Here is a 15,023-nt window from a genome sequence, read left to right as displayed (position 1 = left end):
CTGGTAACAGCATGCAGAGTGAGCGCAGAGCAGAGGAGGGAGAAAAAAAAAAGAAGCTGCCACCACGACTCTGCCTCTGGGTCTCTAATATGGTTGTACAACAGAGCTGCTATTATTAGCCATGCTAACATAAACGCTGGCTTTGGAGGGCGGAGTTAATGTCAACAGATTTTTGGAGGGCGTTACCAACAGAGCTCATTAACATAAACAGCTCTTCTGAACGGAAGTCAGAGCAGGCAGAACTAGAAAATGGRRAATTTTATTATCTGAGAATTATTTTGTGCATTAAATTGAATGAACATGGTCTGGATAGCCCACAGACATACCATAAAAATTTCTATGACCCATAATTGGTCTCCTTTAAAGTATGTATTTGAAGCCCTTTTTGAGCAGTAGCTATTAAAAACACGATTTGGAGCATAAAAGCCTTTATTTTTTATTTATTTATTTATTTATTTATTTATTTATTTATTTACATTTTTCCTGCGCACTAGCAAATCCTTTTGTCTTTCCAGCTGGTAAGTTTCGTTTTTAAAAATGATGGGGAAAAAAATCCTCATTAGAATAACCTAAAAATAGGCTTCAGACCAAATATTGTGTTATCCTGATTAGGAAGTCAAATCAAGCCATATCTCTTGAATTCCTCATGATATCATGGTAATCCRGGTGTCAAAATGTAGCTTAAAAAGATGGAATTTGAAAATGTGCTTTGGTAATTTTGACAAAAGTCTTAATTTTGGCAAAACATTTTTTCTTTAGGTCTGAAAATAGTAGAAACTGGCAATCTGGAGGAAAACTTCAGCTCTTTTCTTCATCTGASCGCTGTGACTGACATCACCACTGATAACTAGATAACTAAACAGAATGCCACTTGAAAAATTATTAGACTACCTCTTTAAATGTGCAACACAAGTGAAAGAAATGAGCTCCACATTGCCTTGGTGGTTATGAAACTTTTTCGTAATATTTAACTTAAGTCCATTTGATTATATTTATAGTCAGTCATAAAAATACAGAGTCCAGGTTATCGGATCATTTGATTGGTCGTTACCAGATGACAACCATATTTTTTTATTTGTTGTCATCATCCTTTATCGCTCAGTTATCAGTTTAATACCAATGTTATCCCCCTTCTCATGCATTATCAGCCTTATACCTTTATTAATAGCAGTTTGTGCAAATGCTAGTTACTGTATAAACCCATACGCAACTTTCAATTTGCCATTGCAGAGTTGCTGTTGAAAGAGCTATCTACRTCACTTAAAATGATTTGTTTGCCCTTGAAATAAAACCTTTATAGGAAGCAGCTTGGTTTGAAGGCAGTTCTGCAGGATTACTTATCACCTCTTGTGATGAAGTAGAAATACAGAACTTCCTTGGTGATTTGATGACTTAATACAGTGTTTTTTAATACTTCATTTTTGTTTTTTGTTTTTCTTTCTTTTTGTTTTTTTTTGTAGATCAACCAGTCACCCCAGAGACAAATGATGAGCCGCCCATCACTCCAGGTGAGTTTTGGTTGTTTGTGGTGAAAGGTGATGGTATTTTTTTGAGAACATTCTACCTTTTAGTAAACCATCCATCCACAGTGATGATTGTATCAAAACATCCACATTCTGCACTTATCAGAGGGGAAATATAAATCATCACAGCACAGGTGGGTCTAATAATAATAATAATAATAATAATAATAATAATAATAATAATAATAATAATAATAATAATAATAATAATAATAATAATAATAATAATAATAATAATAATAATAATAATAATAATAATAATGCATTTTATTTATAAAGTGCCTTTCAGGATACCCAAGGATGCTGTACAATAAAAAAGAAACAACTGTAAATACATAGAGTGATTGGGTAGTGCAGCAGAAACATAGAAATGTGGAGTACATAACATTCATGTAAAGAAATACAAAAAATAGATAAGTTGAACAATAGGGTTGTGGGGGAGAAACAGAAATGAGGACTACAAAACAGTCATTTATTGAGGTACAATCGGAGTTAACTGTAGGCTAATCTGAAAAGATGTGTCTTCAGGCCAGTCTTAAACAGTGAGAGAGAGAGGTTGTATTGCATAATCCATGGGGTAGTGAGTTCCAGAGCTGCGGAGCAGAGTGGCTGAAAGCTCTGCTTCCCATGGTACTGAGGCGTGCAGGGGGTACTGAGAGTTGGAGGGAGGAGGCAGATCTTAGAGAGCGGGAGGGTGTGGAGATGTTTAGGAGGTTGTACAGGTAAGGAGGGGAAAGATTGTAGATAGCTTTGAAAGTGTGTAGGAGAATTTTGAAGATGACTGGAGTGATGTGGGCAGAGGATGAGGTTTGAGTGATTTCACGGGCTGCTGAGTTCTGAACCATCTGTAGCTTGTGAAGAGATTTATTGGGTAGGCTAAACAGTAGAGCGTTGCAGTAGTTGATCCTGGATGTTAATAGGCTGTGTACAAGGATGGCAGTGGAGCGAGGAGTGAGTGAAGGACGGAGACGGTTAATGTTGCGAAGATGAAAGTATGCAGATCGAGTCACGTTGTTAATGTGGGATGTGAAAGAGAGTGTGGTGTCAAGGATGACACCTAGGTTCTTGACCTGAGGTGAGGGAAAAAGAACAGAGTTGTTAAGTGTGAAGAGAAGATGTTGGGATTTGCAAATGGAGTTTTTTTGTCCCAACAAGGAGTCCAGTTTTGTTATTGTTTAGTTGGAGGAAATTATTGGAGAACCAGTTGTTGAGCTCACTGAGGCAATCGGCAAGAGTGGAGGATGGTAAGGTGGAGCTCGGTTTTGTTGAAATGTAGAGCTGAGTGTCGTCAGCATAAGAGTGGAAATGAACACCAAATTTATGGAAGATGTGGCCAAACTGAAGCAGATAGATTATGAAAAGTAGCGGCCCGAGTACAGAACCTTGGGGAACACTGGTGGAAATGGGGGAAGACTGGGAACGGAAGGACTTGAGCTGTATGAACTGAGTGCGGTCGGAAAGATAGGATTTAAACCAGTACAGGGGGTGTCTGAGATGCCGATAGAGGTTAGTCGGTTGATGAGGAGAGGATGAGAGATGGTGTCAAAGGCAGAGCTCAGATCAAGGAGGATGAGTATTGACAGAAGTCCTGAGTCAGCAGCAAGGAGAAGATCATTATCAATTTTAATAAGAGCAGTTTGATGATTATCTACATGATAATGCTGTACTGAGAATTATGGGGGAAAGCAGCTCTACTTGGTGATACTTGATTTAGTTCCTTTTTTTGGTTTGAAATGTAGACCAAAAAAAGAAAAAAATTTAAAAAGAGGAAGTATTGTTTTGAAGGATAATGTTAAATGTCATGGTGATAAGTCAAAAGAAGAACTCGCACATCTTTCAACTTCCTTAACATTGTTTAGGTATTCGCAGTCTGGTGTGATGATCATTTTCAAACTTTTGTTGGCATTTGCTTGTGTTACGATATTTGTTCTTGATCCTTTAACAGACGGTTAAAAGGGCAGCTGTAGATGGTTGGGTAGCTGTAGCACAAAAACAGCTTAGCCCTTTTAACTAAGATTAAAATATATTTACATTTCCTTGGTTGGTTTGAGGCCGGTTAGGGTTAGGGAGGGTTAAAAGTGACAAAATTAAAGAAACAAATACAGCATGAAATAATAAAATATTCATGATGACACTGCTAGTCATGAAATAAATAAATACACAGTAAAAATAATTCTATTTAGTTTGAAGAAAATGTTAATGGTGTGATGCAGGTGCTGACGCAGTATCTGTGCTAACTCCAGAGCCAGAGAGAGAGCTCCCCACCACACCACCACTGCTTCAGGTCTATCCATCCCCACCGGCTGCTCCCATCCCCATCCAGTTCATTACTCTGCCAGAAAACTCAGGATACCAGGTGGTCCAGTTGTCCTCTCCGCCTCCTCCTATCATTGGGCTTCCACTCCCCAACATGACAGCTACACCGACATATATCATAGGTGAGTTATATGTAAAAAACAAGTCAGCTCAGGAAGCTACAGGAAAAACAATGTCATAATTAAGTCTTTTTGTTTCAGTTGTGGCTAAAAGGTGTTGAAGTTACAAACTTTTCTAAGGACTGAATAATCTGGTTTTATGTCATTAATTGTTTTAAGTAGCTAATAATTTTATTTGATCATGCCTAACTAGCTAGCTAGCCATTTTCTTAATTAAATGTACATCTATGGTATTTCAGTGCATGTAAATTCTAATATCAAATGATGAGCTATGTTGCACCACTTAAATTGGAAAGTCTACTTCATTACAGTTTATTATTCCTTGGTTTGAGAATGACTATGTTAGTTCACATGTAAAATATAGTGTGACAATCGTTTTTTGAATTGCTCCTTTAAATTTGGACATTGAAAGCAAAATTGCTCAAGCTGAGAAAGAACATCTGTTTCACAAGAACTTTATAAGCTTGAATGGAGGATAAATACCTAAAAATGAATTTACTTAACACTGATTAAACATCTTGCATCTTGCCTGGAACTTTACAGTACATCGGGGTCCTTCAGGGCTCAATCCTCGGTCTTCTTTTTTCCTCAATAAATAAATAAATTGTCTGATTTTTGTAAAGTCAGGTGATAATTAACAGTGTTTCACACAGTTTGAGTCTACTGAGTAGTTTGACTGTCTACTGTAGTTAGAGGAAACTTGATTAAAATGATTTGGTACTATCCAAACATTTCGTCTATATCCCACCTGTCTTCACCTTTTTATTTATGCTGTGACATTTGTGTGCATTTCTTTTAGTCTTAATTATTGTTCATGGACAGTATCAACATTATGTTCTTTTATCCTCTGTAATTTAGTTCCTGCTACCCCACCACCCTGTAAACGCCAGGTGCCCCCACTCTCTCCAGGTGAATTTCTCGTTTAATCAAAAAATATTATGTACATTTATGTGTTAAATACTCAGGATGCGAGTCCTTCACCCCTTAAGTTGTTATTTTTCTTCTTTTGTATTTGCAGTGAATGGCACCATAGCACCTGTTTTGATGAGTTCTTTCCCGCCTGGTTCTCTGTCAGATATGACCAGCAAAGACGTATCCCCTCCTCCATCCCCCGAGACTGGTATGGCATCACGATCTTTGTCATTCCATCATCCATGAGAGTATCTGTGAAAAAAATACATCTGTGAAAAACAATAATTTGTTGAATTTCAGAAGTGTCCCCCTGTAAGGAATCACCAAAGTCCCCAGCTGTGGTTAAAATTCCACGTAAGTCACTGGAAGCTTCAGTTTATTCCTATTTTTTTCAAAGTTTCTTTACATTTTGTGAAGATGCAGTCTGGTATTGACATGTTTCTGTCTCTCAGAGGGTGTAAAAGACTATATTCAGCAATACAAGGCACACATGGCTGAAACCTGCCAAGTTATGGAGGAATATCTGAGCCTGAACGATCATTACATAGATGTGCAAGTGAGCAGGAGAGAGATCATTCGCTCAGGAAAAAACACAAACAGAAGTCTGGACAAGGATCTTATTGTCATTGGGGACAYAGATCGCCAAAAAAGCTCAGTGGAACAGAGTCGGGTAAGAGTGTTTGTGTCTGAATATATTTCAAATAATTTCGAAAGCATTTGGTAAAACTTCAAACTGGTTTTGCCTGTTTTTCAAAATGTTCAAACTTTTGTACATATTCATCTTTTTCAGATCTTCCAAAGCCTAAACGGGGACAAATGTAACAAACGCTACATTTTGCTGTTTGGAAATGCAGGCATGGGTAAAACCACGCTAATCAAGAAGTTGTGTTTTGATTGGTCTAAAGACTGCATCCCCCAGTTTGATTTTGTCTTCTTATTAGATGGCAAGAAGCTCACTTTAGGAGAGCCAGCCTATAGCCTTCAAACGCTCCTGCTCAACCTTTCCTCCTACGCTTCCCCCTACACAGACTCTGGGGAAGTATATGCGCAAATACTTGCAGCCCAGAAACGGGTTCTTATCATTTTTGACGGGTTTGATGAGTTGCGAGACTATGAAACATTGCTCCAGACTCTGGAAAAAGACTTGGTAACGTCACTGCAGAGAGACGGCAAGGTGCAGGGCTTCACAGTCAAGCAGCTCTTTTCTGGCATCCTTCAAAGAGTATTACTTCCTGGGTGCACGCTTCTGCTCGCCACACGGCCGAGAGGTACCGCCACACAGCTGCTGCGACGCACAGACAGCCTTCTGGAGGTGTGTGGTTTCAGTCCAACAAACGTAGAGACGTACTTGTCCAAGTACTTCACGGATCCTATGCTCAGGGAATCTGCTGTGGACTGCCTAAAAGCTAGCAGCTACCTGAAACTACTCTGCTGGAATCCTGGACTCTGTCACTTGGTGTGCATGGTTCTGGAGCAGTCCAAACCTTCAGAGATCTTACCAAGAACTCTAACCGGGCTCTGTCATGATGTCTTGTGTCTAAAACTAGAAAAAGACAGAGGAAGCACGCAGTTGCCCAATGAAACTCAGGAGCAATCTGCACAAGAAGCCCCAACAGAAAACTCAAACAATTCTCAAGCGGGGAAAGGTTGCAAAACTAATCCAAAAAAGTCCAGAGGAGTACGTCAGAGTGCCCGTTGCTCCCAGAAAGCAAGGAATGCAAAGGGAGAGGGGGGACATCAAGAAAAAGTGGACGAGGCGAATGTTTTAGAGGACGCAGACAGAAAAGAAGACAAAGAGTTGTTGTTCCAGCTGAGCTCTTTGGCCTGGGAGGGAGTCAAATCGAATTCTTCAATCATTCCCTCAGGAAGAGCCGTATCTGCCAAACTGAAGGCGTTTGGCCTCAGGTTGGGGCTGCTGCTTTCTCAGCGCCTGAGGATGACTGTCATGCAAGATGATGGGGAGGGAGGAGGACGAGAGAACACAAACAAAACAAAAAGTGAGGAAGAAGGAGAAAGTAAAGACAACGGGGAAGAGGTTAACCASGTTGAACATTGTGATGACAGCATCTTGTTGTGGGCCAATCCTTTCCTTCAGAGTTATATAGCTGCCGTCCATTTGTCTATGTCAAGGTAAAAAGAATTTTTCTGTGCATATATATATGTGTGTGTGTGTGTGTGTGTGTGTGTGTGTGTGTGTGTGTGTGTGTGTGTGTATAAAACAATGAACAAATATAAAAAATGTTGCATTTGGACCTTGATTCAGAATGAGAAACTCTGTTGTTGGCATAAAAACCATGAAACGCCTTTTCCTGTTTCTGTAATTTCCTGACTAACTCTTCTGTTGGTTTTTCCCAGGGCTGTCCCCGATCGTTCCTTTCTCCAGACCCTCCCTTTCCAGACCACAGTCAAAGGCCGACGAAAACCTAAACGGGAGGAGCTTGAGCTCACTCAACGATTCGCCGTGGGCCTACTGTTCCACAATCAGACAGAACTGCGGAGGCTCCATTCATACACAGAGACAGTTTTCAGAGACATGGTGGTCAGCAAGCAGATGCTGGCCACAAAACACATAGAAAATCTTTCGTACAGTGAACTGAGCCCGGCTCAAGTCCTGGAGGCATGCAACTATGTTTATGAAGCAAGTCTGACGTATGAAGTGGGCAGTGGAATCCCCTCCAGCAGAATGTTGACCCATCTGGCAGGAAATCTGCCAGAATTCCTGACATTTTGTGGAGTTTCCCTCAGTCCGCCCGATGTGTTCACTGTGCAGAATGCTCTCCAGCGGGGCGGAGCTGAAGGCAAAAGCTTCTGCTTGGATCTGGAGGACTCGGGGATATGGATTTGTGGACTTAGAGCTTTGACGAGTCTCAACAACATCAAAACGTACAGGTAAAATTCAGCTTGGCATCAAAATGATCTACTAATATCAATTTAGAGTAAGAGTAATTTAAAAGGTAGCTTGATTGTAGGAAATATATTGGATACTTAATGTACTGCATATTTATCTAGCTAGTTTACTAGATGTAAAGCTAAAATCCTTTTCAAGGATCACAGTTGTGTTCAAATAAACCCATTTAGTGAAGACGTTCTGGTTGCTTCGGCATGATCAGATGTTGCCTCTGAACAAACTTCTGAATCTGTTCTCATCAACTAAATGTACTTTTGCATAATTAACAGTGGAAAACATACATGGAATACAGTTTTACATTACATTAGAGCAGAGTTGTGCTGTTGGCATGGACAGCTGTCTGTCTTTAAAAACACGTAGGTGGGGGACAATGTCAAAGTAACATCCACATGACATAGACTCTATCATTTAAATATTGCAGCCTAAGGAAATGAGTTATGTTTTCTCTCAACCATGTAGGGCACATGAGCATTATGGTGGCCCGCAAAGGGTMGTTTCAACTCTGACATTTCGTGTTTAACTTTGACTAAACAGGAAACGTCATGCACCTCGTCTCATTGCTACGGCTGAGCACAGCTAATAAACAATAACTAAGCTCTACATGGTACTTTGTTCATAGAAACAGCRTTTTAGCATGTCGTCGTAAACACTAAAGTTATTATATGTATGACTGACTGAATGTGCTATAAATACAGAAATACTATTAAAAGTAAAAGTAAAATAATTTTACTCACTGCTGAGTTGTGGTGAGTAAGCTACCATCTTGAATTCTGGATCCCYSCACTTTTTGACAGGGAATTCCCACTGGAGGGGTGTTCCAGTTKAAATTTATGACCAGTACTGGGCCACAACAAAAGTAATAGTCAATAATGCCATGAAATAGAGATTTTACGCAGTGAATTACACCAGTTAATGGCTACCACCTTCTTTTGAACTCTGTGCACCTCCATGTAGTGGTGGGATGGCATCATTTTGATGGTAAAATAATCAGCAGTGCATTATGGGAAATTTAGTTTATGGTTAATCCTGGCTTTAAAGCAGCATATGCTTAATTTAAGATAATAATACATCTTTAACGCTCTTTTGGGCGACAGAAAATGCCATGGTGGACCTTGAATTTGACACATGTGATTTAGGACATTAGTTAAATAGTAATGTTCAGGTGAAATATTCTTTGTTGTGAATGTCCAGCTTAGAACATGCTACTTGAAGCAATACTTCAGATCTCCTGAAGGGGGTTTTGTTGGAAGCTTATGAACAGTRATATCCTACCTGTTGTAGATAACTTTTTGAACAACCTCAGTTTGGAGCGATAGCTTATAATGTGACAATCTAGCCAGGATTAAACTATTTCCATAAACTGAGGTAATTTGAAGAGATATCTAGAACACTTAAAATATCAATTGCTCATAACCTGTTCTCAGAATCTCACTTGAAAAAAACCCTGAATGATCACATTTAGATTTTAGGCTTTTAGCTTATTTAATTTAGCTTGTTACATGTATGTGGAGCTTTTAAATCCATATTTCTGCTTTTAACGCTGTCAAACTTAAAGCTTTTAATGTAAGTTTTGAACTGGAAATTACATCTAATCACTGATTGAAATGAGGAACCTTCAGCTTTATGAATCTTGCATAAAAAATCTTGAAAACCAAGCTTGCTGTGCTCCTTAGGGCTTGCATCGCCGATGTCATCACCCTTTGGGAGCACCTGGAGCAGAGTGACGAAAARGGACTTCTACAAGGAGCGGTGTCCAAGTTCAAGATCCACCCTCTTAAGGCCACACAGGTGTGCCACATCGAACACCTGGAAAAGCTGGTGAACATACATGTGCACAAGAGGCTGTCAGAGAGGTAAGAGTCAGAGAGTGCACAGTCAGATTCGCTTTAGTTCTTTGTAACACATGGCTGAAATGAGTATTTGTGCTTGTTTGCAGCTCCAGACAATCAGATTCCATCCTAGCAGAGGGGGTACCRGCAGTCAAAGAGCTGTACAAGTTGGAATTTGAGTGAGTAACTCTGAAATTTGACGATATTGTGTCAAATAAAGGGTGATAAGCTAAAGAGAGGGTGCTACAATAAGCTGTCATCTGAGCCGTGCCATTCTAGCATCTGTTCATGATCCTGTCTGTTCCTGCAGGCTTGATCCAGAAAACGGTCCCTTGGCTCTTCCCAAGTTCTGGGATCTTCTGCCAGGGCTACAAAACCTGCAGCACCTCGAGTGAGCGAGAACAAATATTTCCATTTCCAATGTGTCACTTAATAGTAAAACATCTGCATTGGCGAGATCATTTCTAATTGTTTCTTTCTTACTTTTGTTTCAGTTTAGAGAATAGTAAGATCGGGGACAAAGGAGCAGAGAAACTGGCGACTGCATTAGTGTCCCTCGGATGTCTGGAGATACTAAAGTGAGTACACAGCGACATACGAATAAGCAGCCCAATGTTTTTCTCTCTGGTTGGACGGACCTCTCACTTTGCCTAAAAAGATCCATCTCCGCCTATTTTTGTGTTTTTATTCCTGAATTGGGAGTCCTGCACACATGCACGCTGCGTTCAGAGCCGATCAGTCCTGTCAATCAACCATCCGCGCTGCGCGTWGTTATAAAGAGCGTGAGACGGGACAACCCGTAACAGCCCAGCTCAGACCGATCCTTTCCGCATGTTGCTCGCACGAATGATTTTTTTTTAAATCATAGTTTAAAAAAACTCTGTTCTCACGAGGATATGCTGCGCATGYGACACATCACCTGCAAACAGCTGGATCAGCCGTCAGAACCATGCTAAACAAAAGGATAACCCGGCTATTTTTAAAGCAGGGTTGCAGGTCAAAATTTATAACAAAGACTCGCATGACGTTAGTGCTTGGAGTAAGTTGTTTTTTTATTAGGGGCAGATATACGACACACCCCCCCCCCACACACACACACACACACACACACAATAATTAATTTACTTTGATTTTTTTAATGGTCTTTGTTGTTTAATGAGTAAATAAATAAATAAATAAATAAATAAATAAATAAATAAATAAATAAATAAATAAATAAATACTCTCTGCTACTTCTACCAGTCTACTTCTGAAGTAGACTGGAAGTCATTTGCAGCAACACCAGCTGCAAGTGACTTCAGGGATTGAAATGACAGTAAAATATTTTAAATCTCACTCCAAGCTCAAGTCAAAACTTGAGAGCCCTGGCTAACGCTAAACTACTAAACAGATAAAAAGCTACTGGAAGCTTAACACTAACGGCTGTGACAAGTGTCACTCAGTCCATCATCCTTCCAGCTGAAAACTGCTGGACTGTCACAAACCTTTTGTTAGTTTTCTATTGGTTTAATTTGAAGGTGGGTGGGATCATCTGTGGCAAATCAGCCAATCCAAACCAGGGTTATTGCCCTGTCTAACTTGTGATACTTCCATATACCCCTTTCAGAATAAAAACATTTCTTTGATCAAAGGTTGTTTTTTGATATCGTTTGACGTTAGTCAATCATTAAATAGAAAATACTTTCACTATCATATTTTATACATGTTCAGATTTTGTATTCGTAATTTAAATATTGTTAAATGTTAGTTTATTTCTTTTTGTTGCTCATAATTTAAAGTTTCCTTGGTAAAGATGTTACATGCTACACACACGGTGCCTGACATGTCCAGCACTGCTTGTGAAAAGGGATAGTTTTTAATTTAATCCAAGATAAATGGCATAAAAATAGAAGTTTAGCAACTGAATTTTTTTAGTGGATTTAAAATTAGTGGAACCTAATTTAGCGGAAGCTAATTGGTCYGCTAACAATTTGTAAAGTTAGCAAAAAAAGCTAATCTGCTAAATGAGAAGCTTGGCCYGCTATTAGCAGATTAGTGGAACGATTGCCACCACTGAAAACTGTGTTTATTTTATTATTTATTTTTGTGTGTGTTTTCTTCTTGTTTATAGTCTGTCACAGAATTGTATCGGAGACGAAGGAGTGAAGAAACTAGCTCCCTCACTGAAGGACCTGCCCAAACTACACTGTTTAAGGTTCGATTTCTATACAACACACACACACACACACATACGCCCAAACAAAAACTATAAATGGCTTCTTACTTTAAGACCACCAAATCTCACTTCCCTCTTTCTCCTCTCCAGCCTTTACAGTAATGTGATTTCAGACGAAGGATCAGAGAGTTTGGCAGCAGYTCTCCCTCACATGGCTTCTCTAACCGAGCTCGAGTGAGTTTCCTGGACCTCCTTTTAGATCGTCCTGTTTGCATCACACAAAMAAATATCAATCTGTTAAAAACATGTTTAAGCAAACATAATTAAACCCATCTTTTGATTCACAGTGGAAAATTGTAAACATAACTAAAAAAAAAGTTTGTTTTTTTATATTTTTATGACCCAACTTTCAGAATTGAGTTTGTTTGTTCAAGTGTTCTTAAAAGTTAAGCCACATGAAATCTTCATTCACAATAAACACCTCTTTTAACAGAGGAACTACAAGTCTATGAATTTATGTTTACAAGACAGGCAGGAATAACTCTGTACTTCCTGTTATATTTGATGCTCACTGGGGACTGTAAAAATACCCACTTTTCATGTTGTTTCTGCCTGACTCTTCTCAACAGCATTAAATATAACAAGATGACGGATGTCGGCGCTCAGAGTTTGGGAGCCAGTTTGAGAAGTTGTAAAAAGATTAAGACATTAAGGTGAGCTGTCTTACATGAACATGCAACACTTCAACACTAGTTTGATTGTTTTTGTGTATTTTTTTTTTCATTTTTGTAACTGGATTTGTCTGATTTGGTTGCAGGATGTGGAACCAATGTATTCCATATGGAGTGTTTGAGAGGCTTCAGCAGCAGGACAGCCGCATCCTTTGGCATTAAAACGGACTGAGCTTTCTTTTCTTGTTGTTTTTTGTTTTGTTTTGCATCTAATGCATTCATGTGAACACTTGAGAACAAAAAAAAAAGTATTTGAGAAAATTGCACTACAAAAATGAATTGCTGCTTTCTTRGTAAGATGATTTGGCCTTATTCTGGTCTGTGCTCTACAGGATCCTCACCTCGCACTCCTGCTGTGTAACTCTTCAATGTTTTATACAAACTTATCAAAAACCTTTGCACTATTGTTTTTGTGGATATTGTAGAATAACTCAAGTTGGTTTAGTTATCCATAAGTTTAACTGTTTTGATTTGTTACAAATGATTGATGTCTTTTTGTCTGGTCCTTTTTTATATCAGCACATATTTTCTTGTTTTTTTTCCCCCACTACATCATTGGTTTATTAAAATAACTCTCTTTTCACTTCCTCCCTGGTGGCTTTCTGTTCCTTGTATTCATGCAGACTAACCTCTCAGTGTATTTGGGTGTTTGTAGATCTTCTCAGTTAAATGTGTTACTCTTATCTGCTGGTTAAGCATTAAACCCAAAGCATTGTTATTTATTGTGTGCAGATACAGTATGCTTGAAGCAAATGTTACTGAGATTGCTATTTACCAATTTTAGCATGCCACTAAATACCTCTTCTGGAAAGAAATCTAATGAATAAAATCATAACCTTTACTAACTGGCCCCAAGGATATTTGAATTCACATGAACACTACTCAGATCCAGTTATTCATTTCTGAACCATTTTTGAGCATTTATTTTCTTGCCTAAAAGAATAGATCAGCTTATTTGACGTGAGTTTCCTTGTAAATGTTATGAACAGTAAATATCTTACCTTCTGCAGACATTTCTTTGAATGACACCAGTTTTGAGAAATCTGACCAAAGTGACAAGGCAGTCCAGGTGTGGTCAAGATCAAAGTGGATTTTTGCTATTTTACAACAAATTCAATCGTAAAAACATCTAAATTCCAACACATTTTGAATTTAGATCACCTTCAGCAGCATTAGCAGTGGCTAGCGGTGGCTAGCAGCGGCCATTGTAGTAGAGATGTGACGTTCGTGAACAATCCGAATCTTTTGAACGGCTCTTTACAACGAACGATAGGAGCCGAATCACGGGCAGTTACGAGCCATTTGTAGTTTTATTTCTTTACTTTTTCATACTTGAACTGCTCCCGCTTTGCTTTTTCATGGAAAACAGGCGGAGTTGTGGAGTACAGAAGCTCAAGGTGAAACGGGGGATTTCCGCTTGACAAACACATGGTTCCACCCACGTGACGGGATGACGTCATTATGTACGGCTACATGGTGACGTATTTCCCTATGTGATGACGTAATACGTTCAAAATCGAACGACTCTTTTGAACGGCTCCCCAAGATGCGGATCCCTTCAAAGAGCCATTTATCCCATCTCTACATTGTAGATATTTGTCGCAGGATGATGCCATCATCCTGGTTTCTGGTGCTAACTTCTGCTAAAGCTTCTAACACTGCTATATTTAACATTTAAAATCTAAATTCAAAATGTGTTCATAAAAACAATATAGGTGGTACCTGTGGCCCAACAGTTTGAAGTGCAGCTCAGACACCATCCAAAACTGCATGTTTGATGAAGCTTTAGCTGCAATGGAGCGCTAGCAGTTGTCTCAGAGTGATGACATCATAACATGAGCCGAGCGCCAGCAGCAAAGGCTGCATTCCATTCCGAAATGCCTAAATGTGAACTTCAACATTTAACATCAACATTTAATGTTTTACTTTTACATTTAAATTTAAACATTTAGATTTAGGATTTAATATTTAAATATATTTGTTATGTAAATGTAACATTTAGTAAAAATTAGCTAAACGTAAGAAAAGTGAGCTAAATAATAATAAAATGTTAGTTAAATAAATTTAACACTAAAAAAGTGAGCAAAATATTGAAAAATATGTTAATGAAATATTTTTACGTTTGTCCTCCATCCACATTCTCAGTTACAAATTGAGTGATTTCTACATTCTTCTGACTGTCAATATGCTTTGGTTTCATTTAAAAGGGCTGAACATCAGACATTGTCCAACATTAACCTTCAGGGAGGATAAAAATTCACACAGGCTCACATCGAAAAACCTATGAATGTCATTATTTACCCAGTATGCTTTGCAGCATTAATAAAATGGTGCCATCCGTGTGACAATATTTTTTTAATTATAAAAACTAAACAGACTACAGTAATTTTAGTCTTTGTTTTGCAGCTCAAGTAAATGTTTATCTAATAATGTCTAATGTTACATGTATCATTGACCCCTTTAAAGAAACAGAGGCCAGTTTCAAGGCATTTAGATGTGATGGCTATGATGCAAATACAACATTTTTAAT

At 38.7% G+C, this 15,023-nt stretch overlaps 1 protein-coding gene across 1 annotated transcript in view; it reads left to right on the top strand.

The window, feature by feature from the left end:
* The window catches only part of ciita (class II, major histocompatibility complex, transactivator), a 34,714-nt gene extending 21,374 nt beyond the window's left edge, over window positions 1–13,340 (top strand). Inside the window, exons 7-22 of the mRNA XM_014006926.1 lie at window positions 1,461–1,508; window positions 3,737–3,961; window positions 4,817–4,867; window positions 4,977–5,078; window positions 5,171–5,224; window positions 5,323–5,540; window positions 5,661–7,000; window positions 7,226–7,759; window positions 9,452–9,631; window positions 9,715–9,786; window positions 9,918–9,998; window positions 10,102–10,185; window positions 11,718–11,801; window positions 11,913–11,996; window positions 12,392–12,475; window positions 12,580–13,340. Coding sequence (XP_013862380.1) covers window positions 1,461–1,508; window positions 3,737–3,961; window positions 4,817–4,867; window positions 4,977–5,078; window positions 5,171–5,224; window positions 5,323–5,540; window positions 5,661–7,000; window positions 7,226–7,759; window positions 9,452–9,631; window positions 9,715–9,786; window positions 9,918–9,998; window positions 10,102–10,185; window positions 11,718–11,801; window positions 11,913–11,996; window positions 12,392–12,475; window positions 12,580–12,655 — 3,317 coding nt within the window. The 3' untranslated portion in view covers window positions 12,656–13,340. The remainder of the gene's footprint in view (window positions 1–1,460; window positions 1,509–3,736; window positions 3,962–4,816; window positions 4,868–4,976; window positions 5,079–5,170; window positions 5,225–5,322; window positions 5,541–5,660; window positions 7,001–7,225; window positions 7,760–9,451; window positions 9,632–9,714; window positions 9,787–9,917; window positions 9,999–10,101; window positions 10,186–11,717; window positions 11,802–11,912; window positions 11,997–12,391; window positions 12,476–12,579) is intronic.
* The last annotated feature ends 1,683 nt before the right edge of the window (window positions 13,341–15,023 follow it).

Source organism: Austrofundulus limnaeus, unplaced genomic scaffold (genome assembly GCF_001266775.1).
Source record: "Austrofundulus limnaeus strain Quisiro unplaced genomic scaffold, Austrofundulus_limnaeus-1.0 Scaffold38, whole genome shotgun sequence".
In the NCBI taxonomy this organism is placed as follows: domain Eukaryota; kingdom Metazoa; phylum Chordata; class Actinopteri; order Cyprinodontiformes; family Rivulidae; genus Austrofundulus; species Austrofundulus limnaeus.
This window is presented reverse-complemented; position numbering and strand designations above follow the sequence as displayed.